General features: G+C 35.1%; 2 protein-coding genes and 1 long non-coding RNA gene across 3 annotated transcripts in view; 2 read left to right on the top strand and 1 right to left on the bottom strand.

Moving 5' to 3' along the window:
* Nucleotides 1-2,596: 2,596 nt before the first annotated feature.
* LOC116405842 lies at nt 2,597-3,181 on the top strand. Its single transcript, XM_031889611.1, has one exon. It carries the CDS (start codon nt 2,597-2,599, stop codon nt 3,179-3,181), a length of 585 nt encoding a protein of 194 aa, XP_031745471.1.
* Nucleotides 3,182-5,380: 2,199 nt separating this feature from the next.
* Nucleotides 5,381-5,674, bottom strand: LOC116405838. The gene is made up of 2 exons (XR_004218928.1): nt 5,602-5,674; nt 5,381-5,496 (listed from the first exon to the last, which is right to left on the bottom strand). It is a non-coding gene; the product is annotated as an uncharacterized LOC116405838 (long non-coding RNA).
* Nucleotides 5,675-18,047: 12,373 nt separating this feature from the next.
* The window catches only part of LOC116405841 (protein ENHANCED DOWNY MILDEW 2-like), a 28,667-nt gene continuing 18,964 nt past the window's right edge, over nt 18,048-27,750 (top strand). Inside the window, exons 1-5 of the mRNA XM_031889610.1 lie at nt 18,048-18,301; nt 18,517-18,953; nt 19,027-19,180; nt 21,186-21,281; nt 21,364-21,462. Coding sequence (XP_031745470.1) covers nt 18,541-18,953; nt 19,027-19,180; nt 21,186-21,281; nt 21,364-21,462 — 762 coding nt within the window. The 5' untranslated portion in view covers nt 18,048-18,301; nt 18,517-18,540. The remainder of the gene's footprint in view (nt 18,302-18,516; nt 18,954-19,026; nt 19,181-21,185; nt 21,282-21,363; nt 21,463-27,750) is intronic.

Raw genomic sequence — 27,750 nt, 5'->3', positions numbered from 1 at the left:
GGGGTCCTCTCATTCTTTTATATCGCCAATTTTTGTTCAACATATGAGTTTACAAGTAGAACCCTTGAGTTATATGTTATTTGTCTCTACTCCATCTGGAGAAATTATGTTGTCGAAAGGAAAGATAAAAACATGTTAAATAGAAATAGCATATCATGTTTTAGATGTAACTTTATTAGTATTACACATGCAAGACTTTGATGTAATATGGGCATGAATTGGCTATCTGCTAACCATGCAAACATAGATTATTCTCGCAAGGAGGTAGTTTTTAACCCTCATGAGGCGACTAGTTTAAAGTATAAGGGGGCGGGGACTGTGGCCTACCCAAAGTTATCTCAACCATGAAGGCCAGTAAGTTGTTCAACCAAGGTACTTAGAGTATCTTGGCTAGTGTTGTAGATACCAGAGAGCCCGATGTATCCTTATCATCTGAATGAATGGTAAGGAAATACCCCGATGTTTTTTTAGAAGAGCTTTCAAGACTTTCTCCTCACAAAGAGGTTGATTTTGCTATTGAACTGAAACCAGGCACTGGTCCATATCGAGAGCTCCATACAGAATGGCTCCAGCTGAGCTGAAGGAGTTGAAGGTCTAGTTGCTAAGAATTATAGGACAAGGGCTTTATTCGATCTAGTATGTCACCTTGGGGAGCACCACAATTATTTGTGAAGAAGAAAGATGGGTTGATGTGTCTTTGCATTTACTATAAAAGCTTAATAAGGTGATAGTCAAGAAGCAAATATTCATTGCCCCAGGATTGATGGCTTGTTTGATCAGTTTTAGGGAGCCACTGTGTTCTCTAAGATCAATTTACGATCAGGATATCACCAGTTGAGGATTAGAGACAGTGATATTCCCAAGACTGCCTTTCCAGATATGGACATTACGAGTTTATTGTGATGTCCTTTGGCTCGACAAATGCTCCTGGTGTATTTATGGATTTGATGAATAAGGTGGTGCTTAAGGATTTCTTAGACACTTCTGTGATATTTTTTATTGATCACATCTTGGTTTACTCCAAGACAGAGGCTGAGCATGAGGAGTATTTGCATAAGGTATTAGAGACTCTTCGAGCCAATAGGCTATATGCCAAGTTTTCCAAGTGTGAGTTTTGACTGAAGCAAGTTTTGTTCCTTGGCCATGTAGTGTCCAGTGAAGGAGTTATTATAGACCCAGCAAAGATTAAAGTTGTTACCATCATGACTACCATTATAGCTAGTCCTTTGACCTAGCTAACCAGGAAGGGGAATCCTTTTGTTTGGAGCCCAGCATGTGAGAGCAGTTTCCAGGATCTTAAACAGAAACTTGTTACTACACCAGTCCTTATAGTGCCAGATGGATCTGGGAGTTATGTGATTTACAGCGATGCTCTAAAAAGGATTGAGTTGTGTATTGCTGCAATAAGGTAAGGTGGTTTGTTTATGCCTCTCCTCAGTTGAAGAGCCATGAGCAGAACTACCCTACACATGATTTAGAATTTGGCAGCAATAGGTTTTTGCACTTAAGATTTGGACGCATTATTTATATGGTGAGAAGATTCAGATCTTCATTGACCATAAGAGCTTGAATTGGTTAAGGACTTAAATATGAGATAAATATGAGATAGCGCGGATGGCTCGAGTTGGTCAAGGACTACGATCATGAGATCGTGCGTTAGTAGGAAGGTATCATACTCTGTAGCACTCGTTACTAGTCAGGTTCCTTTGCACATAGATCTTGAGAAAGCTAAGATTGCATTTTTAGTAGGAGAAGTCACCTCACAGTTAGCTCAGGTGTCAGTACAACCAACTTTGAGGCAGAGAATTATTATTGCTCAGCTCACTGATCCTTATTTGGTTGATAGGTGATGCTTAACAGAAGTAGGGTAAGCTGAGGAGTTCTCTTATCCTCTGATGATGGACTCATGTTCGAGAGACGGTTATGTGTGCCAGCAGACAGTGTAGTTAAGACAGAGTTGTTGGTTGAGGCCCACAATTCTCCACTTTCTATGCATCCAAATAGTACAAAGATGTATAAATATTTAAACAAGTTTACTGGTGGAAAAATATGAAGAGGGAAGTGCCAGACTTTGTCAATAAGTCTCTAGTTTGCTAACAGGTGAAGAAACTAAAACAGAAGCCAACAGGTTTTTTGCAACCTTTGAGTGTGCCAGAATGGAAGTGGAGAATGTGTCTATAGATTTCATTTTAGAACTGCCAAGGTCTCTGAAGGGTTATAAAGTAATTTGGTTTATTGTTGACAAGCTCACGAAGTCAGCCCATTTCATCTCAGAGAAGTCCACTTGTACTGCCAGTAAGTGGGTACAGTTGTATATGACCGAGATAGTGAGACTGCATGGAGTGCTCGTGTCAATTGTTTCTGATAGAGATGCCTATTTTACTTCCAAGTTTTGGAAAGGACTTCAGGCTGCCATGGGCACGAGATTGGACTTTAGTATAACTGTTCACCCCCAGACTGATGGTTAGACAGAGCGTTTGAGCCAAATTTTGGAGGATATGTTCCGAACATGTGTGCTAGAGTTTTCAGGAAGTTGGGACTCCTATTTGCATTTGATGGAGTTCGCTTATAATAACAGTTAGCAGGCTACATTGACATGGCATCATTTGAAGCTCTGCATGGTAAGTGTTGTAGATTCTCTGTATGTTGGGGTGAGGTTGGTGAGAGCAGAGAGATGTTATGTCCCAAGCAAGTTCAGACCACCAATGAGGCCATACAGAAGATTAGAGCCCGCATGTTGACAACGAAGAGCATACAGAAGAGTTACGCCAATGAACAACGTAGGGATCTTGAGTTCGATGTAGGGGACATGGTTTTTGTAAAGGTAGCACCTATGAAGGGTGTTATGAGGTTTGAGAAGAAGGGAAACCTGAGTCAACGTTTCGTAACTCATCATTTGGCATTGCCTCTGTCATTGTCTGCAGTTCATGATGTATACGATGTATCCATGCTGAGGAAGTGTGTAACAGATCCAACACATATAGTTGATTATGAGTCATTGCAAATGCATGAGAACTTGAGCTATGAGGAGCACCAGTTGAGATTTTGGCAAAAGAAGTTAAGTTGCTTCATAACAGGGGAATTAATTAATGTTCTTTATCAAAACCACGAGGTTGAAAAAGCTACTTGGGAGAGAGAGGACAACATGAGAGCTCATTATCCCGAGCTATACAAGGATTAGAACTTTCAAGGACGAAAGTATCTCAATTTTAATGCACTCTCATGTTGTCCTCTTTCTCTCAAGTAGCTCCCTCAACCTCGTGGTTTCGCCACAAAACCTTGACCAATGTAATTCCTCTGCTACAAAGCAGTTTAACTTCCTTAGCCAAAATCTCAACTGGTCGCTCCTCATAGCTTAAGTTGTCGTTAATTTGCAACGGTTTGTAGTCGACTAAATGTGAGGGATCTGCCACATACTTCCTCAGCATGGAGACATGAAACACATCATGAACTGCAGATAATTGCGGAGGCAAGGCAAATGATAAGCTACAGGGCCAATCCTTTCAAGAATCTCAAACGACCCTAAAACGTGGACTCAACTTCCTTTCTTCTCGAATCTTAGAACACCCTTTATAGGTGCTACCTTCAGAAAAATCATGTCTCCTACGTCAAACTCAAGATCCCTACGTCGTTCATACAGCATAGTTCTCTCTGTCTGCTCTGTGTTGTCAATATGCGAGCTCTAATTTTCTGTGTGGCTTCGTTGGTGGGCTGAACTAGTTCAAGGCCTAACATTCTCTGCTCACCAACCTCACCCCAACAAACCGGGGATCTACAACTTTTACCATACAAAGCTTCAAACGGTGCCATGCCAATGGTAGCTATTATAGGCGAACTCCATCAAGTTCAAGTGGGAGTCCCAACTCCCTAAGAACTCCAACACACAACCTCGCAACATATCCTCCAGAATCTAATTCAAACGCTCTATCTGACCATCAGTCTGAGGATGAAAAGTTGTACTGAAGTCCAATCTCGTGCCCATGGTAGCCTGAAGTCCTTTCCAGAACTTGAAAGTAAAACGGGCATCTCTATCAAAACAATGGATACCGATACCCATGCAACCTCACTACTTCAGTTATATACAATTATATGGGTTGCCCGGAGCTCAAACCCAGAACTTGTGCCCACTTACTGGCAGTATAAGTGGACTTCCCTGGAATGAAGTGTGCTGACTTCGTGAGTCTGTCAACAACAACCCATATCACTGTATAACTCTTCAGGGTCCTAGGTAGTCCAGAAATGAAGTCCATAGATACATTCTTCCACTTCCACTCTGGCACACCCAAGGGTTGTAACAACCCTGCTGGCTTTTGTCTTGGTGCCTTCACCTTCTGGCACACCAGACATTTACTAACAAAATCTGCCACCTCTCTCTTCATATTTCTCCACTAGTAAACTCGCTTCAAATCCTAGTACATCTTTGTACTGCCTGGATGCATAGAAAATGGGGAACTATAGGCCTTAGTCTACAACTCGGTCTTAACTGTATTGTCTGCTGGCACACATAATCGTTTGTCAAACACGAGTCCCTCATCAGTGGATATAGAGAACTCCTCAACTTGCCCTCCTTCTACTAAGCGGCGCTTATCCACCAAATAAGGGTTAGTGAGCTGGGCAATAATAATTCTCTGCCTCAAAGTTGGCTGTACTGACAATTGAGCTAACTGTGAGGTAACTTCCCCTACTAAAATTACAAGCTCAGCTCTCTCAAGGTCTCTATGCAAATGAACCTGCCTAATAATGAGTGCTGCAGAATGTGATATCTTCCTACTAAGAGCATCAACTACCACATCCGCCTTACCTGGGTGGTATAAAATCTCATAGTCATAGTCTTTAACCTACTCGAGCCATCTTCGCTGCCTCAAATTCAACTCCTTCCGAAGGAATAACCCTATAGGAGAGTCGGGTTGTAAGTGATCCCATCGAATCACATCTCAAACCAGCCACATAGGCATACATAGGTGGTGAACCCGAGGGACCCTCATATGGTATGACTCTAACAGGCAAAACTAACAGAACACTATAGCCTATACATGCTTATCATAGCATCAACATCTTAGCTCAGTTACACATAACTCAAAAGTCACATATTTGATCATAGCATGCCTCAACAAAGAATATTATATCTAAATCATAATATGGTTTACTAAGTAACTATTTATACAGCCATCTCAAATAGACATATTATACATCTCTTACTTACACTACTAAACAATACATAACATACATGCAACTTCCAAGTAGGGTTTAGTACGAAAAATCTCTTACCTGGAGATTCACAAAAGAAATAGTACTCCTCTGATTGAGAGTCAAATCCTCACAATAAACTCAGCCCTAAACATGAACAAAATTAAACTTAATAATTTTGTCAATCTATCACTTTACTGTTTAATTAGGCAACCAATTCAATCAAACTTACCCCAAAGATTTAAAGTTGATCTCAATACAACCTTAAATTGAAATTTGCACAATTCAATTCCTCAACCACACCTTAACCTTCAAAAAACATAATACAACTCATTCCAATGCTAACTTATTTAAGACCCAAAACAATAATTATTTGGGCGTACCAAACCCAACAAGAACTAAGCAAAAACTCACCAAGGGCTTAAATATGTTGCAGACGGCTAAAACTGAAGGTGGCTCGGCTAGCAAGGCTTCGGCTCGGGTCTTGTGACTCACGGCTCGCATACGGCTCACACAGGATCGACTCAGTTGTGTATGGCTCGCGTACGGCTTACATGGAACGGCTTGGATCAAAGAGATGACTCACGCGGCTCGGTGAAGGGACACGGCTTGAACTGACGCGGCTTGGACGTGTGGCTCGCGAAAAGAAAATTGTCATGGCTTGCATCCTTGACTGTCAAGCGCGATGATGTCCGGCGGTGCTGTGCAAGTGGAGGCTACGACCGATGATGGTTTCGACAAAAGAGAGGGTTACGATCGACGACGCGAAGGAGGAGCGCACGGCGGAAGATATGGGTCGTTCGACTGTCTGATGCAACACGAGTCGACACAGCTGGAGAGAAACGAACGGTTGTGCTTCGTGACCGTGATGCTTCGACTATGCGACCGTGACGAGGACTCTCTCACTGGAGTGTTGTGCGCGACGATGGCTGAAGTGGGGCGGCGACTGCTCTAGGGTTGAATGGTGAAGAAGAAAGAGGGGTGGAGAAGATGGACATGAAAAATGAAAGAGGCTTATTTCATATATACAATAATAATAATAATACAGTATTATTATCATTACTATTGTCATTATCTTTATTATCATTATTTAATTTCCCCAACGAACTCATTTTTTTCTATTTCAAATAATTTTTCTCTTTCTTCATTACCGACTCAATATATCATCAATAACTTCTCTCTTTTCCATAATAATTATATTATGAATAATTATATTATCCCATAATATAATTATTCTTATTCCTCTATAACTTTGCTTATACTGATAAACAATAATTACTCATAATACTTCAAACTTTACAAATTTAATTTACCAACCAATCAATCCAAAAATCACCACTTTAACAATAGGATTTCAAATTTCAGAATTAACCACATATCACTCCAACGTACTTAACTTCCACAAATCAAATAATTTCACACATAACACCTAAAAAATTTCAATATAACACACATTAAAGTTAACTTACTAGTTTTGGGGTGTTATATTGAAATCAATCATTTCCTTCATCCACCTTCATCTACGTTTGTGCCCAGCTCTCACGACCACCATCAAAATATTTTTCTCTCCAGTGAATCGTGTTTGTGAGATAGCCAGATTCAGCATTCACCACCCACAAATCTCCAACTCTGAACCCATTCGGTTAGATACCCACCTAAAATCGGACTGATTCTGATTCAGCAGTCACAACCCACACCTTTCAGCAGTCACCGGTGAACCTATTTGATGAGATATCTGGTGAACCCATTAGTTTGTAGCTTTAAAAAAGATAAACTCTTATACTTTTGTGTACGTTACTCTGAACGCTTTTGTTTACTGTGATGTTCTATGCTAATTTGTATTGTTTTCTAACATATCTTCCAATTGCTAGGAAGAAGTTGCTTAAGTGATTCTTAAAAGAAGGGTAAGGAGAGGTAATGATTCATACTCCTTGAAAATTAAATCCGTATTTTTATTTATTTGTATTATCTTTAAGATTTTGAAAAGTTTTTTTTACGCTTGTGTATCCAAAGAATGAATGGATGCTTTCGATTTGTAATTATTGAATTGGTTTGTGCTTCAATATTACAAAATCTTGGAGCATGCATGCATGTATATTTTAATTGATTGTGCGATGATAATATACTCATGCACACGAGTGCACATGCACTTTTTGTATTTAATTGAAGTTTCTCTTCTTTTTTTTTAAGTTGCTCATCGGTCTTTTGTAGATATATTTGGTACTTGGTATATGTTGTCAGTATTTAAGCGTGTCGGAGGGCTTTTTAACACACCTCAAATTGTTAGTAAAAGAAAATCAAACTAATTACTTCCATTCATTTGGAATTATAATGTCATAATGATGGTTAGAAGTTTGTGTTTGGTCTTCGTCGATGGTTTTAATTTGAGATTTGCTTGTTAGTTGATTGAGTGATACGATTACGAGTTTTGTAGTTGTTTGAGTGTATATAGAACTTTTTGGTTGTTTGGGTTTATATAGAACTTGTTAGTACGTTTTTGGAATGTGGATAAGAATTTAATTTCTTTTTCATATGTGCTTATTGATAGTCTTGCTTTATTCTAATTGTTTGGTTGTTGGGTGTATATAGAAATTTACATTAATTATATTTAGTCTTCAACTTTTTAGGTATTATTGTTGATTATAGTTGAGTTCACAAGTGTAAGATTACTTAAATATTCCTTATTGTTTTTTTGACATTTTTTTTGTAGATTAAATTGCATCCTTATATAATATGGATAAGCCATGGATGAAAAATAATAGAATGTTAACTGATTATGTTGTTGGGGTTGAGATGTTTATTAAAAATGGGTTGAAACATTCGAAGACATCGAACATCATGACTTGTTCTCGTTTAAAGTGCGTAAATGCAAAGACTTTACATGTGAATACAATTAGAGATCACTTATTATTTTTTAACGGCATCGATAAGAGTTATCAAGTATGAATTTTTCATGGTGAATCACTACCAATGAAGAGAAACAATGAAAGTGTCTTTAGTAGTGCAAGAGAAGAAATTAACGTGGATGATGTTGATGACACATAATTGGGATGTTTGAGGGTGCACACAATTATTTTAATGACCAAGTTAGAAAATTTTGAGAAACTACTAGATGATGCCAAGAAACCATTATATCCTAATTGTAAAATTTTTACCAAAATATCTACATTGATAAAATTATATAATTTGAAAGTTAAATTTGGATGGAGTGAAAAGAGTATCACGGAGTTGTTAAAATTAATTGGTGACATCTTACCTACTCCTAATGAAATCCCTACTTCTACTTATGAAGCAAAAAGATTTTGTGTACTCTTGGAATGAAGTACGAGAAGATACGTAAATGTAGAAATGATTGTTCCTTGTTTAGGAAAGAACTCTCTTATGCAAATGTACGCCTCTTTCGTGATGTTATTATTTTTAGATTTTGAGTTTTCACTTATAGTCATCGGATATAGTGTGTTTATTTGATATGTGAATATATATATATATGTGTGTGTGTGTGTGTGTGTGTGTGTGTGTGTTGGATGATGTGTATTTGTTGTAGTACTTTATGGAAGTGTGAAAAAGTGTGTTGGTATATTATGTGTTGGATCTTATTCATTGCGGGTGAAATAGGAATCCTATTGGTTTGTCATAGAGGACAACATGCATTTATTTGATATGTGAATATATATAGGTGTTGGATTATATGTATTTGTTTAATTCTATATGGAAGAAGTGTGGAAAAGTGTATTTGATGTGTATAAGGTTTGCCATGGAGTAGTAGCTCTAGCATTCTATAGCTAGCAAGCGTGCCAACAATTTTTTTTTACATTTTTCACAATATACGATGATGAACATTTCCTCTCATAATTCGAGACATAATATCGGTTTTGATGTCATAAAAAAATGGACAATAATGCAACAATATAATAAAAATAAATTTAAAAATGGGCCAGAAACAAGGTTTTGATGTCGTTTTAAAAATGACATTAAAGGTGTCTTTAATGTCAGTTTAGAAAATGACAATCAAAGGCCTCTTTAATGTCGGTTTAAAATCAAAATCAAAGGCCAAGGACATTCAAGACCTTCAATAAAACCATCAAGGATATTGATTTTAAATTGACATTAAAGGCCTCTTTAATGTCGGTTTGGCCTTTAATGTCGTTTCTAAACCAACATTAAAGTCAAATCGACATTAAAGGCCTTTTATAATGCTTGCAAAGACGTCAGTTGACAACTGACATTAAAGGCAAAATTTCTTCTAGGGATTTGAGAATTTTTGGATGTGTCATATATGTTCCAATTGCTCTATTACAACGTACTAAGATGGATCCTCAAAGAAGGCTAGAAATATATGTTGGATTCGATTCTCCATAATTATTAAATATCTTGAAATCTTGAACCTCTTACGGGTCTACATGATTTATTGATTATCATTTTAATTAGACAAAATTTTCAACGTTATAAGGAGAAATTAAAAAAATTGGAAAAAGAAATTACATGAAATGTATCATTATTGTCTCATTTGGATCCTCGTACAGATCAATGTGAACTTGAAGTTCATAAAATAATTCATTTGCAAAATATATATAGCAAATCAGTTACTAGATGCATTTAGATGCAAAGAAAGTAACTAAAACGCATATCAGAGTTGCAAATGTCTCATAAAAAATTGATATCCCAACATAACAACTTGTCATTAAAGATAAAAATCCTTGAAATAGAAATTGAGTCAATAACTCGATTAAGGATATGGATGTTCCAGAAGAAATCCTATGACACAAAATATCGAAGAAGATAAAACAACTAAGACAGGAAAGAGATGGAATATAATTAATGCAGTTGTTGATAATAGTTTGCACTTGATACTATATTAAAAAATGAAGATCCATAACCAAAATTCGTGAAGAATGTCGACAGAGAAAAGATTGGTCTTTGTGGAAAGAATCAATTGAGGCAAAATTAAATTCACTTTCAAAATGTCAAGTTTTTGAATCAGTAGTCCAAACAGCAAAAGTGTCAAACCTGTGGAATATAAATGGATATTTGTGAGAAAAAGAAATGAAGATAATGAGTTACAAGAGATGAAGGAAGATTAGTTGCACAAGGTTTTTCACAAGACCTGGTATTGACCATGAGGAGACATATTCTCTGATGGTGGATGAAATCACATTAAGATTTTTTATTGGCTTGGTTGTGTATAAAAATTGGACATGGCATCTTATGGATGTAGTCATAACATATTTATATGGATCTCTTGATAATGATATTTAAATAAAAGTTCTAGAAGGATTTAAGATACTTGAAATATATAAATCAAGTTTTCGAGAACTATATTCAATAAAGTTACAGAGATCATTATATGGATTAAAACAATCAATACTAATGTGGTATATAATCATCTGAGTGGTGAATATTTGTTGAAGGAAGGATATCAAAATATTCAATATGTCCATGCATTTTTATAAATAAATCATAGCCAAGATTTGCTATCATAACTCTATATGTTGATGATTTAAATATAGTCTGAACTCTTGAAGAGCTTTCAAAGACAATAAAATATCTTAAGAAAGAATTCAAGATGAAAGACCTCGGAAATACAAATTTTTGCCTCAGTTTGCAATTTGAGCATTTGGCAGATGAGATATTTGTTTATCAATCAACTTATATTGGAAATTTTTAAAAGACTTTATATGGATAAAGCACATCCATTGAACATTCCAATGCAGTTCGTTTACTAGATGTTAAAGCAATATATATTTCAACCCCGAGTTGATAATGAAGAACTTCTGACCTATAAGTACCATAATCTTAGTGCAATTGTTACACTTATGTATCTTGTTAATAATACAAGACCAGATATTGTATTTTTAGTAAATTGATAACTACATCTTCCTTTGTGGACTTAGAAGCACTGTGGTTTCTTTAAGAAGTTTGAATATAGTCTTTGTTATTGTGTAGAATTGTAAGTGCTAGTTTTCTTATTAAGCTCATTCAATTTCCCATTTTAATCATTTCACTTAAAACTGTTGACCACTTGCATCTTGGAGTTATTTTATTTCAAATTCTTGATAAGCAAATCAAAATTTGGGACGTATCTACTGGACAATGTAATATAACTGTGCAACATCATACAGACAAGGTAAGAATCTCAATTGTATTGCTTTGATCGTGGTGTTCGAGTTCATTCATTCAAACTTGCACCAACAATGATCTGTTCATGAGCATGAATGTAAGCAAGCTTTGAGACATCTCACATTCACCTTTTGCTGAATTTTATACATAAAAAGTGAAAAGCCTAAATTTGAGCATTTTCATATTAATTGGTTTGATCTTTTTTTTTTTTTAGATGAAATCTATTATCATTAATCCTTCTAGGAAAGAGTATGGTTTGATGGTGAATTACTACACAAGGAGAGGTGATATGAACGGTGCACGTGAAATCTTTGAAAAAATGCGAGCTAGGGAAATAGAACCATGGTCTCATGTTTACACAAAGTAATAACTACTCCTATTTTCTCCCTTTCTTTGAAATATATATTTTGATGGTAGATATGTCGTTGCAAAAGTATATTTACTATATTAATTCAATCTAAATATTTTTCAAGTGTGTCGTTTTGCGATAATAGTAAGCTTTAATGATGTGCAACATTATTCATACCATCTTTTGTTAGAAAATGAAAGAAGAGAAGGAGGCATAGAAATGAGCTTGGTAACTTACACCATTCTTGTTGGTGGATTTGCCAAAATGAAAAATGCAGAGTAAGTAATTATTATTAAATGTGTGCATGCGTAGGTTCATAAAATTTTCGTTATATATATACATATATTTCTTTTGCATATATAACGTTATAAATATGGCCACGGGCGTGTTGCACTCATAGAAGTACATAATCATTGTGATGCTATTGTGGATGGAGCAAATGTTGGCCTCTGTCAACATAATTTTGTAGATTATGGATTTAATCTTCCTCATGTTGTAAAGTATATTTTTGGTCTTACATAGCCAGCCAAGCTAAGCGATTATGAAGATTTGTTTAGCATTTTATGAGAATGGTGATGCATTAAAGATTCGATTTTATTGAAATCTTGTTCCTTTTAATAAAGATGTAGCACTTCACTTCACATGCTATCTGTCAATGCTCATCATATATTAATTATTGAAATCTTGTTCCTTTTAATAAAGATGTAGCACTTCATTTCACATGCTATCTGTCAATGCTCATCATATATTAATTTCTAACTCGCACATCCTATTACTTGTAAATTGATGCATATGATGCTTTTTATGCTAGGATCAAATTTATTTTGTAGATATTTATGTTTTTTTTTTTTTTTGGTATAGCTATTTGGAGTGTTATGTGAAGCAAAATATCTTTAGAATGTGATGCGTTTTGGTTTTCGATTGAGATTAGTCTTGGTAATTAATTGTTTTCAATTGTGTTTTATTTTATCTTTTAGTTATTTTAGTAGTAATGTTTTTGTTTTTTTTTTTAGTTTGAGTATTAGTCTGTTTTGATATATTTGTAGGTTGCATCTATTTTTCCATATATTTATCTTTGATCAATACCTAGCTAGTGGAGTATGGACTTCCTTATATTCCATGTTCTTTTACTATTTGGGATTTTCACCTTCGATATATGAAATTCATTAACTATTTTCATTTGAAAGGAAAAACGATCCAATAGGAGTTTGTAAGATTATTTATCATCTCCATTATTCAACTTTCTCTATAAAAACAATGTTTTTATTGATGGGTAAATTTATACAATTAAGAGTAAGAAGCCTGTAGACTAACATTGCTAAATTGAACATTTAAATTTGCTTTGAAGTCAGAGTCGAGGATAGTATAATTATTCTTTAGTTGTATTCCTCTTTTTGTTGTTGATCTTTGAAGAACCAAATCAGGTTAACGAGTTGTTTGATAAAAGCTAATTTTCTTCTTTATTTTGCAGTACTTTTGGGTTGTCATTTCAATCGTCTTCTTTGTTGTTGCTACATTATTTACTTTACGAAAACTTTGTAGTAATTTTTAATTTTCCACATTTAGATTGCAGTCTGTTTAGTTTGATTTTAAATAATATGTACTAATTTTGCAGATTCTAGATTTAATCTTCCTCAGGTTGTAAAGTATATTTTGGTCTTAGATAGCCAGCCAAGCTAAGCTAAGCGATTGTGTAGATGGAAGCGATCGTTGAAAGTTGAAGATTGTGAAGGCGTTTAAGATTTCTTATTTAAGTCTTGTATTAGGATCTAGTTTCATGTATTATTGTAGAATGTATATACAAACGCAATATTAAGATTTCATTTTCTGTATACAAATGTAAAAGAAAAATATTCTAGTTTCTAAAATAATATTAATTTTATTGATTTGTTGGAGTGAGAAAAAATATTTATTTACACGTATCTAATGTCAGTTTATAAAAAATAGACAACAATGCAACAATTAAATAAAAATAAATTTTGTAAAAATAGATCCAAAAACAAGATTTTAATGTCAGTTTAAAAACGACATAAAAGGCAAACCGACACTAAAGGTCAACAATAACACCATAAAAATTGTCAGTTTAAAACTGACATCAATGGTCATTAATGTCGCTTTTAAACCGACATTAATGATGTCTTTGATGTCGTTTTTAAATCGATATCAAAGTAAAAACGACATTAAAGGCCTTTAATAAGGCTAGCATAGATGTCGGTTCCGAACTGACACCAAAGGTCATTAATGTCGGTTTAAAACCGACATTAAATGGTAAATTTCTTCTAGTGTCAGATTCCTCTGAAAGCTGATAATTCTCCCTTTCGTCGACTCAAACTCAGACCTCCTTTACTCAAATTTATCCGGTAGCCCTACTCTAGAAACTAGAGTCAATTTGTGAACTATTGAGAGTAATTTCAACCAAAACGCACAAGTATGATAGGAGAAATGTCATTCTAAAGTTTCCTATTTATATTGAGTCTTACATGAGCCTTTATTGACACGACCTACTTGCCGAAATTTAACTTAAGTATGTAGAGAACACTTGTAAAGTACCCATGGACTCCACCTCTTCATTATCTTGTCTAACCAAAACACGTAAGTGTGGAACATCAAGATAAACACCTAACTAACTTCAAACATGGCCGCAAGCACTCCTTCCTCGCGTGCAAGTCTACTCGCCCAACATCATGTTGTCTAGCTTTCTCGCCTAGCATCTTAACGCTTAATAACCTCTAAATGACAAGCTTTCCTCGCCCTAAAAATCTTTCTCGCATAGCCTTGCTAACCTCTTTTGCTCTGATCGCCTAGGGACACTCTTCACCACCCAATAACCTCTACGGACAAGCCTTGTCCCCCTAGCCAAACACACACTCAAGCTTAGCTACCTACCTTGTCCAAACGCCTAAATAACCACTTTAGAGGTTATATTTCCTTCTTTTGACTGCCTACACATCACCCTATAACCTCTAAACGCTTTGTCCTTAAACCTTTGACACTTAGTCAATTATTTTTACGGTTAAATTTGGGTCTTAAATCATGTATTAAAATAAACCAAATTTTAAACTACTCATAATTTTAATTTTTTAAGTGAATACTATTTTTAATAAAATTTTAGTTTTTGATTAATGATAAATAAAACTTTAGAGATCACCGGATTCTTTTTATAGTTGTATCCACAAAATAGGAGAGATTTCATTTTTTTTTTAAAAAAAATCAACTTTAAACGTGTATATGCACAAAAATATGGAAGATTTTTTCTTCCTTCTTTTAGGGTGAATTTTAGATTTTAAGGATAAAATCTATTTTTTAAAAAAGAAATTTTACTTTGAAAAGTAGGTGAGATTTTATTTTTTTTAAAGGTGAAATTAGGTAAAATATCCCTATAATCATTCACTAAAAGGGGCAGATGATGTTTCTCCCACAGCCCCTTTATAAATATATACACACACATATAGAAAATGGAGAATTTTCAAAAAGAGTAAACAATTTACCCTCAATAAATATTTACATTTTCATACAAAATTTTTGTATTTCATAGAAAAGAAACTGTAATTGATTTTATTTTTGTCTTTTAATAGTTTGTTTTTATGAAGTTTAAATAATTTGTTTTTTTTTTTATTGTTTTTATTGTTTTTTATTGTAATTGACACGATATTACAATGATTTTATCAATAGAAAAAAAAAAACTATTCAATTGGTCACTACATAGAAGACAAAGAAATAGAAAGTGAATTCGAACTTCATTATAAGATTGGAGATTTCACGAATGATTCAATTTGAAATCAAAAAAGACATATTGACATATTACTTGAAAGCGTGTCACAAATTTAAGGCTTCACAATTTACCAAATCTTCATCATATTTACCATTTTTACGAATTGGATGAAAGAAAAGTTAGAAAGGGTGTACATTATATCATAACAACTACATGAAAGAGTGGAGGACTGTAAACGGATTGAGTTGGGTTGGAGGACATTCCTAACCCAACCCATATTTTTAGGTTGGTTGGATTGACAATATGAATAACCCAAATAGTATTTTTAACCAACCCAATCAAACCCTTAAATTATGGATTAAGTTGGGTTGGGTTGTCGAGTTGAGAAGAAGATGGCGAACGTTGGAGATTGTGAACACTAGAGATGAGAGATCCAAACGAGAGGGAGAGAGTGAGTCAGAGAGATAAGGAGAGTGATGTGAAGTGAGCTACTTCTTTTCCATTTACTAAACTAATAATATAAATAAATAAATAATATAAAATATATATATATATATATATATGTACGTATGTATATAAGACCTAGATCCAAAAGGTAAGTCCTATTGAAAAAGAGCATTGTTGAAAAAAGGGAGTTCATTTGAGTATAAGTGTTATCGAGTTAGAGTAAGTTGACCACCATTAATCGCTTCCGACCAACCTCCGATGACTACTTTTTGACAATTGTAGTTGATCAAACTTTGAATGCTTGTTTTATGGCAATAGTCACAAGAAAATTATTGACCACCATTAATAGTCGTCGGCGAACCTGTGGTTACTGCTTTTCTGGCTACTATTTTTTAGCAACCTTCGACGGTCAACTTTCATCTACTGTTTTTTTGACAACCATTGTTGATCGAACCCGACAATCTTTTTAACAACCATCGTCGATCAACTTCTGATGAACTTTTTTATGGCAACTATTTTTTTTTTATCAGGCAGTAACTTCCTTGTACCATTTTTCCCGTAATCGCTGCTGGTCAACCTCTGAAATCGTCGACCATTTTTCAGCGACTATTGCTTTGAGGATACCATTATTTTATTTTTATATGGACGATAAATACTTTTAATTGTTGTTTTATATATATAAATTAACCAAATTTGTTCCGTGACGAAGTAGCCTAGTAATATTCTCCCTTAATCCGCTTTGGACTGTGCTTTTCTTTCCTTTTGTGTTTTGAAATACTAAACTTTTCATATTTTTTTTAAATGGAAAGATAAGCTGATTATTATTAAAACAAAATTGTTAAACTTTTTGAGAATACGAAATGAGAAATTCTTTTACATTCCAACTCTTTAGATTCCTTTAAAGAATGTGTTTACTTCTTTATTTTATATTTCATTAACGTTAATTATTTACAATTAATTGAAAAAATTATGAGACAAAATTACACATGTTTTACTTTTCTCAACAATAGAAACATAAACTTATAAACATGAAAAACAGTAATGACTGTTCTTTACTACGAAATATATTGTCAAACAATAACCAATATGAGAGATAATAACAAAACAACAAGAAGTAAACGAAAAAACACACGAGAATTGTGTCCAGGAAAGTTAATCCACGGAAATCAATAAGTCAAGCAATTATAAAGTTGTATTTATATAAACACTCTTCCGCTCACAAAGACAATCGTAGAACTAATTCACTGGACACTTGGGAAACATTCTTTTAATACTTAGGCTCCCCTTAAGTATGCTACTATTAGTGAATAACTACTCAAACTCCCCTAAATAATAGAAATTCTTGATTAATCATTCCTCTTTACTTGTGAACTCCCTTCACGAATAAACTTAGACTCCCCCTAAGTTGATGAGATATCCCTTCTCGATAGAGCCAACTTTAGGATCTCCTAAAGCAATGTTATTAGATTGGTTTCAAATTAATCTTTAGCCAAGCATTCACACGAACAACAGCCACACGCACATAGGAATGAATCCTTTGAATATCGACTCTTCTTAGCCCAAATGGTAAAGAGAAATCAAGATATATGCAGCAACCCTAGCACAAAGACTGCCTTAAGCTTAAAAAGGACAACATAAACAAAGAGAAAAGCTTAGAAAAAATGGACATAATGGGTGTCCATGAGGGTCATTATATCAACCTGTCTAATGTATGTCCCTAAAATTTTGAATACCAATAACTTGAGATGTTAAAGAAAATTGAATATGGTCTTTTAGAGCAAAGAGTACATAAAGAACACAAATAGAGAAGAAATAATAAAGATGAAAGAAATGATGCAACTTCAAGTGTTGGGAAGAAAATGATGAATAAAATGGTAATTTTAATAGTAGAACGTGAGTTACAAAGTTTTGTTTTTGAATCCTACCCCTTCTTACATTCAATTAAATATATTATATGCATAATAGGGTTGGGTGAACCAGATCAGTATTTTTTTCTCTAATTTAATCCAACCCAACCGTGATGATTATTCTAGTTTATTTTACTTAAGTGTTTAGAGTAACTGCTTTTATTGAAATAATGTTTACAAATAAGGGCCATAATTTTAGTCCAAAACGACCCCGTAGTATCTCTATTCTACCTCTTACCCCGAACATCCCCTCCCTCTTGCCTCCAAAACATCCTCTTCGTATCTTTTTTATAATTTACCGATTCTGTGGCTTTCAGTTTTCACAATTTTTTTGGTAACTTCTTTTCCCCAAAGAATATTGCTCTCTTCTTCGCCGGTTCCGTCGCGAACTAATTTTCACCTCCCCAACTTCTGCCTGACTTTCTTCCGTAGGGCTGCTGGTATCCGATTCTTGTTTACAATCTGTTCCCATTCTTCCTTTGCTATCTTCGCTGCTAACATTGTTGAAATTGTTCGGTATTGCCATTTCCCGAGTTTGAATAGCTTCTTGTAGGGATTGGCTCTCAACCGAAGGCCATTCAGGTACCTTCTTCGTCCCTCTCAATTACCCTTTTTGTATTTGCATTTTAGGGAGTACTTCGTATGGATATGTCACTATGATCAATCCTATTCCTGTTTCAAGAACGGGTGTTTGTTCTAGTCTTAAGGGAAAGTGAAGTATTCTCTTTCATTGTAGGTCGGATTTTTAGTCATTTTTTATTTTGTTATTCCACTCATTGAATTTAGTTGTTAAGTAGCAGGACTGGAACTACAATAGAGTAATGGCGTCTTCAGATGATGAGGCTGAGACCTTACCAGTACCACCTGTCTCAAATTATCACTTTGTGGATCACAAGGAAGAACCTATTTCATTCTCTATTTTGCCGATTAAATGGGATGAAGGGGAGAGACTGGAGGGCAGTCAAGAACCTGTTTTCCTCCATGGTACAGTTGATAATGGACTTCAAAAGGTTTATAAACAGGTTACCGCATGGAGATTTAATATTTCTGGTTCAAAGCCAGAGATATCGGTGCTTTCCAAAGAGAATGTGTGGATTACACTTCAGAAGCCTAGAAAGAGCTTTGAGGATACCATTAGAACCATCTTGATCACAGTGCACTGCCTTCATGCTTTGAAGAGGAATCCAGATACATCTAGCAAATCTTTGTGGGATCTATTAGCTAAAACCTTTAGGTAACATGAATTCATTTCATCTTTTACTTTGATGCTTTTGTATTTGTTGTTTTTAAGCCATTCATTTTTGCAGCTTGTATGAAGTGAGGCCTTCCCAGAATGATTTGGTGGATCACATGTCATTAATCGGAGAAGCAGTTAAAAGGGATGATATATTGGCCAAGTCCCAGGTTCTCTTTCATTCTTGTGCAGACAATGAAAAGATTATGTTCATTTGTTTTGTTGAATAAAGTTTTTTATATGGATGTGAAGAAGAAACAAAAGGGCAGGGGGGAGGGAGGAAGGAGTTCGTGATACATTCCTAAGTCTCAAAGCCACGCCCACAGGCAATGGAGTTTCAATTAGTGCAAGATAAATAAAATTTTTGACTCAACCATTCCACAGTTCTAGGTTATGTTGACTTCCATCCTCAAAATATTTTTTATACCCTCTTTTCAGAAAGTTCCTACAGGACTTCTGGAACCATATTTATCCCCGTAGGCTTTTCATTTTCTATAAAGATAATTCCCATACAATCTGAGATCCAAGTCCTCAATTTTAGAGGGAGCTGTCCTGATCAGTTGGTGGAATGCAAGGCCCTGATTTTCTGTGGGTAATGATTGTGAAAGTACACACGGTTAATCTCCTTGCGGTCAGCTTGCAAGCACAGAGTGCAGTAGCCAAGTAGGATATATATTTCATATCATCTCACAAGTGTTGATTTCATGGCATAAAAGAGTACAAAGACTCCAAAAACTCTAATGAAGATTCTGTTACGTTTGGGACTTTAGATGACCTTAAAATCTTGAAAATAGTGGTAGAGGGTACAATGTTTAACTAGTTGAGGTACTTAAAAAAATGTCAACAAAGAAGAGATCTGGTTTTGCACAACTTAGTCGCTGGGCTATTGAATTGAATTAATTCTACAGAATACGAGTCTTTGCCACTTGTTAATTCAAGAGATAGTAACAAGGAAATTTTGCATGTGGAACATGCATTTATTATAATTTGAATAATTTTGGAAAAAGTATAGTTACTGTTCAAATGATAGTTATTTCAGTGGTATACTTTGTCATTTTGTTTGAATTAGAAACACTTTCATAGATGATAATATTGTAGAAGAGGGGGGAGGAAAGCAAGCCCGATGCTGAAGGAGGTTACAAAAAAGTTATCCAACTGGCTGTAACTGTGTAAGGAGAAACAATGTTCTACCAGGGCCACAAAAGTAAGGGGTGTAAGAGATGATTGAAGGATTGCTCTTTGTTGTCAACATTGGATTTCCAATCTTTTAGGCTTATAGTCAAAGGATAGGGAAGATTATCTACGGATGTGCTTCATTTTGCAATTTGTATGGAGTTATGTTTGGAAAGAAATATTTAAGCTTATAATGGGCAGGAGATAAGAATAAAACCTTTAAGTAGGAATTCTTTTAAATTTTGGGTATCTTCAATTAACATTGTGCTAAAGAACCAGATTTTGCTAAATAGATGACCTATTTGAAAACTCCATTTGGAGGGTTTGGCTTTTGGATCCCCAACCTTCCCCCACATCACTGCTGCTTATATGTTGTAAATGCCTTCGTTAATGGGTCCTTTCTATTGTATCCTGTTAGAGAAAAGGCCAAGAAAATACATGGTGGTACATAGTTTTGTAGCATCATCTTGGAGTGTTCTTTCTAAATTTTTTGTACCTATTCTCTCTCTATAGTTTTCAGTATCTTCTTTGGTTTTAGGGTTTCCTTTTTGTATATTTCATTATTTTTGATGAAATGTTGAAGTATTCATTTCTGTAGTGCATTCCTTTCTGTTTTGTTTAAAGTGATCCATTGATATTTGATAATTCATTTTATGGATCTTGTGTCCGATTTTAACTAAATGATAAGGTTTTTTTTTCTTGTGGAGAGAGTAATATTTCATATCTCAACTGCCAATACCTGTTCTCCTGTTATTTTTTAATATACCTTCTGCCTTTTTTTCACAATACACATATTGTTTTTTTCCCCTACTTTAAATTATCGAGGTTGGTTACTGGCTTTGCAAAATTGTTTGTTTCTTAAAATCATAGTTCGATGGAATTTCCTTCCCTTTTAGCCTTCTTCTCAGAATGACATAGAAATGACAGCTCGACCAGGAAATCACACACAAAAGTGTTTCTAGTTCAAAATAATATGATCTAATGAATAATTACAGAAGTCATTGGAAATTTTCTCCCAAGTAGAAGCATCAAGCTAAGCCTAATAAGCTATTTTGATTTTCTTATAGCTGTGATGGGAGGTGCATGAGGTCCTTTCATGCAACTGAAGAGGATGGTGATTGTTTCTCGCTCGGTCTCTCTAAAGAAGAAGTAGATGTATGATAATATTCATGTATGTTTTCTATGCTTGCAAACTCCCTTTGTTAATTTTCTTCAATATCTATGGGCTTGCTGGCAGGCAATTGAAACCTTTATTTGCAAGAATTGCGAGTACAAACAGCACCAGTGCTATGCTTGCGGGAATTTAGGTTCATCTGATCAGTCTTCTGGTGCTGAGGTATGGGATTAATAATGTTTACTGGATGTTTTTGATTTTTTTTACTTTCAATATACACTGTTTTTGCGGGTATGTTTTTCTTAGAGAGAAACACGAATGAGAGAGAGGAAGGTGTCTTTGCGGGAATAAAATGGGTCATAAATCCAATTTGAACAAGATATCAAAGTGAAAATTACACTTTTGATCCTTGAGGTTTGTTTTGAATTGTTGTCTAAGTTTGAAAATTGAACAATCGAGTCTCCTACATTTGAAAAATGCTTGATTTTGCTCCCTTTATTAACAGGATCTACATGTGGTAATTACTATGAATAAAAATATTATTAATTAATATAAATAAGTTGAATAAAATACTAATTTTAATTTTATTGAATTCTCTCTCTCCTCTCCTCCTTCAACCCCTCTCCATCATTGTTGTGCCGCTCACCGTTGTTGCTATTAAAGGAAAAGCCCACCAGCTCCCTTTTTCTTCCTCTTCCAACAAAAAATGTAGGAAATATGAACACAAATACAAATATAGGATAATTCAATAGGATACAAATGATATGCCAATTTTTGAAAAACTAGGATATGGATACGTTGAAGATACATTATTTTAATTAAGAGAATATCAAATATATGCAGATTTAACATAAAGATGCTAAATGTAATGCACTAATAGACATGAAGTGTCAAGTTCAGTGTTTTTAAAGGCTCAAGGCGCACTAAGGCGCATTGGTCCTCTGGAGCCTAGGCACAAGGCGCAAAAAAAGGCGTGAGCTTTTTTTGATAAGACGCACTATATATAAAAAGAAAAGAAAATATATATATACACACTCGTAGCAGAGCAACAATGTATAAAATATAGTACCCAATATAAGTAGCCTAAACAACAAAACACAACAGAAAACTACCCAGTATTCAACAACAAGTCAACAATCAAAATAAAAGTTCATCCCTAAAGATCAAACTCATCATCACTAAATTGATCCTCGTCTTCATTCACTCCTTCGTTAGACTTATTGCCATCAGTATCTTCTTCTTCCAAATCGAAGTCATCTAAATTTACTTGTTTGCGTTGCGTGGTAGACGAGGATGAACATGAAACATTAGTCTTTGCTCTAGAGGTACTAGCTCTAGAATAGAATGATGGTTCTTTTGCTCCGACAGCTCTAGAAACATCACCCCACGTTAAAGAATCATCGTCAAATACCAACTCATCATCCTCCTCAGAATCGTCATCCAATCTTCCAATCAACCATTCGTTACTATCATCAATATCTTTTAAGGAGATGGGATCGACAATATCTTGTAGGTTGTATCGACGTTTTAATGCTGTGTTGTATTTGATGAACACTAGATCATTCAAACGACTTTGAGCAAGCCTATTTCGTTTCTTGCTATGAAGCTGAAAAATTAGAAAGTTTCATTATCAGTGAATCAACAAATTTTGATTCTCATTCTCAATGTACTTAAGGAGAGAAAAGGTAACTTGTTCAAACACACTCCAATTACGCTCGCATCCAGAAGCGCTACAAGTAAGACCTAAAATTCTCACATCAAACTTTTGCAAGCTTGGAGTTGATTGTCCAAAATTATCCCACCATTCCACTATAGGCACAAACAAAAAAATATATATTAATAGAAGAACTTGTTGCTAGTATCGTTGAGTAATCGTTTAGTTGAAATTTACCTGGAGATATTTTGTCCCTTTGTCTGATTGCTAAAGGTTGTCCGAATAATGCTTCAGCTCTCTTATACTTGCTTAGTTCTGCAAGTATTTTGTCTTGTACTTCCAATGAAGCAACCATTTTTGTTATGCATGAGTAGAGTCCATTAACTATTTCATCATCCTTCTGGATATTAGGATTCAGATAATAGAATGACAGGTTTAAATAATACCCCGCTGCATGCAGGGGACGATGCAACTGAAGCTCCCATCTTTTATCAATTATGGTGAAAATGTCCTTGTATTTTTCTTCATTATTATTAAAGGATTTAGCAATAGCTTCCTTAGCTCTATCCATGGCCTCATAAATATATCCTAGGTGGCTTCTTCTCGCCATCAACCAATCTAAGAACTCGGACTAGTGGGCCAGATACTTTAAGAGTGAAAACAATTGTAGTCCAAAAACTAGCCAACAAAATAGTCTGAACTACTCGTTTCGCTTGTTGCTCCTTACTCCATTTGCTATTCTTCCATTCATCTGAAGTAAACATCTTCCTCAGATTATTCTTTTGACGATGTATACTCGATAATGTAATGCAGGCAGTAGCAAAACGAGTCTTAGCTAGTCTAACTAAGTCCTTTTGGTTAGTAAAACATCGCATCATGTTTAACAATCCAGGATGAACATATATGAAATTGCTAATCTCCATGCCTCTTTTCAATGCTTTTCGAATATTCGAGATCTTGTATACATCCTCCAACATCAAATCTAAGCAATGAGCGGTACACGGAGACCATATTAACTGTGGTCGCTTTGCTTCTAACAATCTCCCTATTAACAAAGAAAATAAGTACACATTTAACGTAGAACTCAACTAAATCTAACAAATTAAAGTTATAACTTGTAAGTAGTCTACATTCTTACCTGCCATCACATTTGCTGAGGCACTATCGGTAACTACTTGTCCAACATTCGCTTCTCCAATTCGGTCTACAAAATTATCAAATAACTCGAACATCTTCTTTCCATCTTTCACATAAGATGAAGCATCGATGGACTCAATAAACATGGTGCCTTTAGGACTGTTAACTAAAAAGTTAATTAATGTCCTATTTCTTCTATCGGTCCATCCATCAGCCATAACAGTGCATCAACATCAGCCATAACAGTGCATCCAACCTTGGCCCACTCTGCCATATGGTTACTCATCAACTCATTTGTTGCTTCTAATTCCTTTTTCAAACATGGAACTCTTAACTCATGATAAGATGGTGGTTTCAATCTAGGACCGAATTGCCCAATTGACTCAATCATAGGGGCAAAACTATCATATGTGCAGGCATTCAGAGGCACTCCTGCATCATAAAACCATCGAGCAATTCTTTGGATGGTGTGCTCTCTCATTTCCTTCTTGTATGCCCCATTCAATGAAGTTTGTTTTCCTTTGTCCTTTCTATTTTGAACCACAGTTTCTGGGTTAGGAGTAAAAAATGCATCCATTGGACCCTTTTGCCTTGGCTTCTTCAAGCTCGGGCCCCTTGGTGTTGTTATGTTGTTTACACTAACACTCCCTTCATCTTCATCCTCGATACCGTAATCTTCTACATCAATGTCCACAATCAGATTTCTTTGTTCTTTAATCTCTTTTTTTTTGGACATGTACTCTTTAATTTCTTCCTTCACGTGATCCGAACATTTTGTACAGGCGGTGACATTTCTGTAACCACCAGCGAGGTGTTGTTTCATTCTATATACCCCTCCTTTTGTTACTTTCGAACAAAATCCACAGACAAACGTATTTTTATCTTGGTCATTTTGCAATTGACCATATTTCCATGCCGGATTTTTTCTTGAACTTTTATCAGCCATCTATGATCTAAGTTATAAAAAAAAAAAAAAACAGAAGCTATTTAAAACAGAAGCTGTTATAAAAAGATAAAAAAACAGAAGCTATCTATGGATGGGATGAAGCTGTTATAAATGGAGGATTGGAGGGGAGTGTGTTGTGAGAGGGATGGGATGAAGGTTGAGTTTGATGGGTTATTGAAGGAAGTTGTGGTCGAGAAGTATAAGAAGAAGAAGATGTCCAAAACTTGCACACAATAAATAAGTCAAGAGACAAAACCAATAGTCACTCAATGGGTATACCACGCTATGAAAACACAAAACGACATATGTAGTTCGTAGCCGTCAAATCAGCAAATTGATAGCTAACTTAGACCAAAACATACTAGAACCAAATGAATCTGTGACACAACAAAGTGTCACAGTAGAGTATGAAATTTAATGCAAGATGTCAAATCAACAAAGGAGAGATACTCAGAATTCGACATCTAAAAAAATAGCCCACTATGCTTAGCATGAAATATAGACTTTTGGTCAAAACTTGATTGTAGTTATCTCAATCCTCTGCTATATTTCATCTCATTCCTCTCGAGTTTCATTGGAATTGTAGGTGGAAACTTAGTTCTCGAAAATGAAAGAGAGGATCCACCTTCCATTCTCTTAGCAACCAAATTAGAGGAAATGACAATAGAGCCAAAAGATGCAATAGATAGAAAACATTTCAAGTTCGTTCATCCATATTTGTTCTTTTCACCATTCTGAGCAATCAATATGTTAAATGAAAGTAAAAGGATAAAAACTAATAATCCTTTGAAAAGCATGTACGAAATGGAAGAAGTTGTTGAGTGAAAAAAAGGAATGTGAGATTTTGAATGTGAATCTGACGAAAGACAATGAATTGATTAAGAAGTTGTTGGAGGAATCAGGCAGGGTAATTGAAGATTTAGAGAGGAAAGTGGATGTGAAAATGAAGGAGAAAGGTGAGATTGAAAAGGAAAAAAATGGGCTGGAAATGGAGGTTGAGATTTGAGAAGTTAGAGAAGGAAGTTGCTCAATTAAAACAGAGTACATTCTGTTTCAAACAGGAAAAGGAAGAGAACGGGAAGAGAATTTCTGAGCTTCAAATGAGAATTGAATAAGCTGTGGTGAAAGAAAGTGGGATGCTGATGGAGTTTGATGTTCTTGTCAAAGAGTTACAGAAGAAGGAGAAAGCAATGCAGATGTTAACTGAACAAAGAGATTCACTTGATGTGAATTTAAATCTAATCCAAGAGGAGGCAAAAAGTTTACAACGTACGATTGAGATACTCACCCGCGATAAAGCTGAAATGGAGGAGGTGAAAACTGAAGCAGAATATTATTGTCTTCTCTTTTCCTCTGTTTTTGCACCAAAAAACAGAGTAATGGCAGCCGCAGCACCAAATAGATTTGTTGACGTTTTGTGTGAAGAAGAAGGGTGGAAAAGGAAGCAAAAAGTTTTGAAGTAGAAGCAGAACGGAAGAACCGAAAAAGTAGATGAAGAGTCGTGTTGAAGAAAATTCATGCGGGAGGAGAAGGGTGAAGGGTTGTTTCTTCACTTTCACGTAATAGGTTTAAAAAATTTAGATAATAATAGTTTTTTATAATTAAAGCCCAGCCCATAAGTTATAAAAATAGCCCACTCCTAATTCGACTTGCGCCTTTGAGGCGCGCGCCTAATCTGGGCTTTTTAGAATTCTCCGCACTTCCTCACAAATAAGCTCCAAGTGGGCGCCTTGAGCCTAGGCGCACCTAGGCGCGCGGCTTAGTGCGCTTTTTAAAACACTGGTCTAGTTGATGACAATACTACAAAATACTTTACCAGAAGTACTATCAAAGGTATTGAAATACAATTTCTCTTAAAAAATATTGAAATACAATTGCAATGGAATAGAATAGAAAAGGTTGGCGCACCAGAGTTAGAATGACAGAGGAGAAGAAGATTAGAGAGAGAAGTACGAGGATAAATGAAAAACTTCTTCATTGAATTGTTAAAGATATTTAAGTGGGTTATTTTGTGTGACTTAGGCGGGATGGATGAAGATTAGATGATTCTAGTTTGGTCTTTTTAAATATTTTTCCTTTTAGTTTTGGGTGGGGGCAATGGGCTTTTTAAATATGCTACCTAGTTTGGATTGGGAAAGATTAGATGCCTTCTTTTTAGAAGGTCCAACGTGTCCACTTCAGAAGTGCATTTGATATTTGTTTTTTATTAAAAGCAAATATGTCAAATCACTTATCCGATATGTATATGGGAAGTATTTAGGAGTATTGATATTTGATACGTATTTGATACGATTTTTTGCTTCACATGGAGTATTCATGCTTCATAAGCAAAAAAAACCCACACCCCACTCCCCACTCCTTTCTTCTTTGAGAAAAAAAGCCCTCGCCTTGCCTTCATCAGTGAGAGGGCATCGAACTTGTACACCATTATGTACCCTTTGAAACCACCAGCACCAGCACCAGCACCCTTTTTTGACAAGAAACAAGCTTTTTCATTAAAATAATGATATGAGACTATGCTCAAAGTACAATGGAAACAACAAGCATAAAGCTGTGGATCAGGAGGTGCACCCGGGCATCTCAACTAGGTTGACACCCCATTAGTACCATCAACACCTTGAAAAGAAACTTGCAAATAACTTAATAACTTAAAAATTACAATCATTGCCAAGATTTTTTTTTTTTGAAACGAAAATAAGCCTCTTTATGAAGGATAATGAGACTAAAGCTCAAAGTACAAGAGTATTATACCAAAACCAAAAGAACTAAGGGA

This window comes from Cucumis sativus, unplaced genomic scaffold, assembly GCF_000004075.3.
Source record: "Cucumis sativus cultivar 9930 unplaced genomic scaffold, Cucumber_9930_V3 scaffold38, whole genome shotgun sequence".
NCBI classification, from domain to species: domain Eukaryota; kingdom Viridiplantae; phylum Streptophyta; class Magnoliopsida; order Cucurbitales; family Cucurbitaceae; genus Cucumis; species Cucumis sativus.
This window is presented reverse-complemented; position numbering and strand designations above follow the sequence as displayed.

What these genes read in the sequence shown, in the direction of transcription:
- LOC116405842 (XM_031889611.1), top strand. Translation starts at nt 2,597, where the DNA reads ATGGCATCATTTGAAGCTCTGCATGGTAAGTGTTGTAGATTCTCTGTA.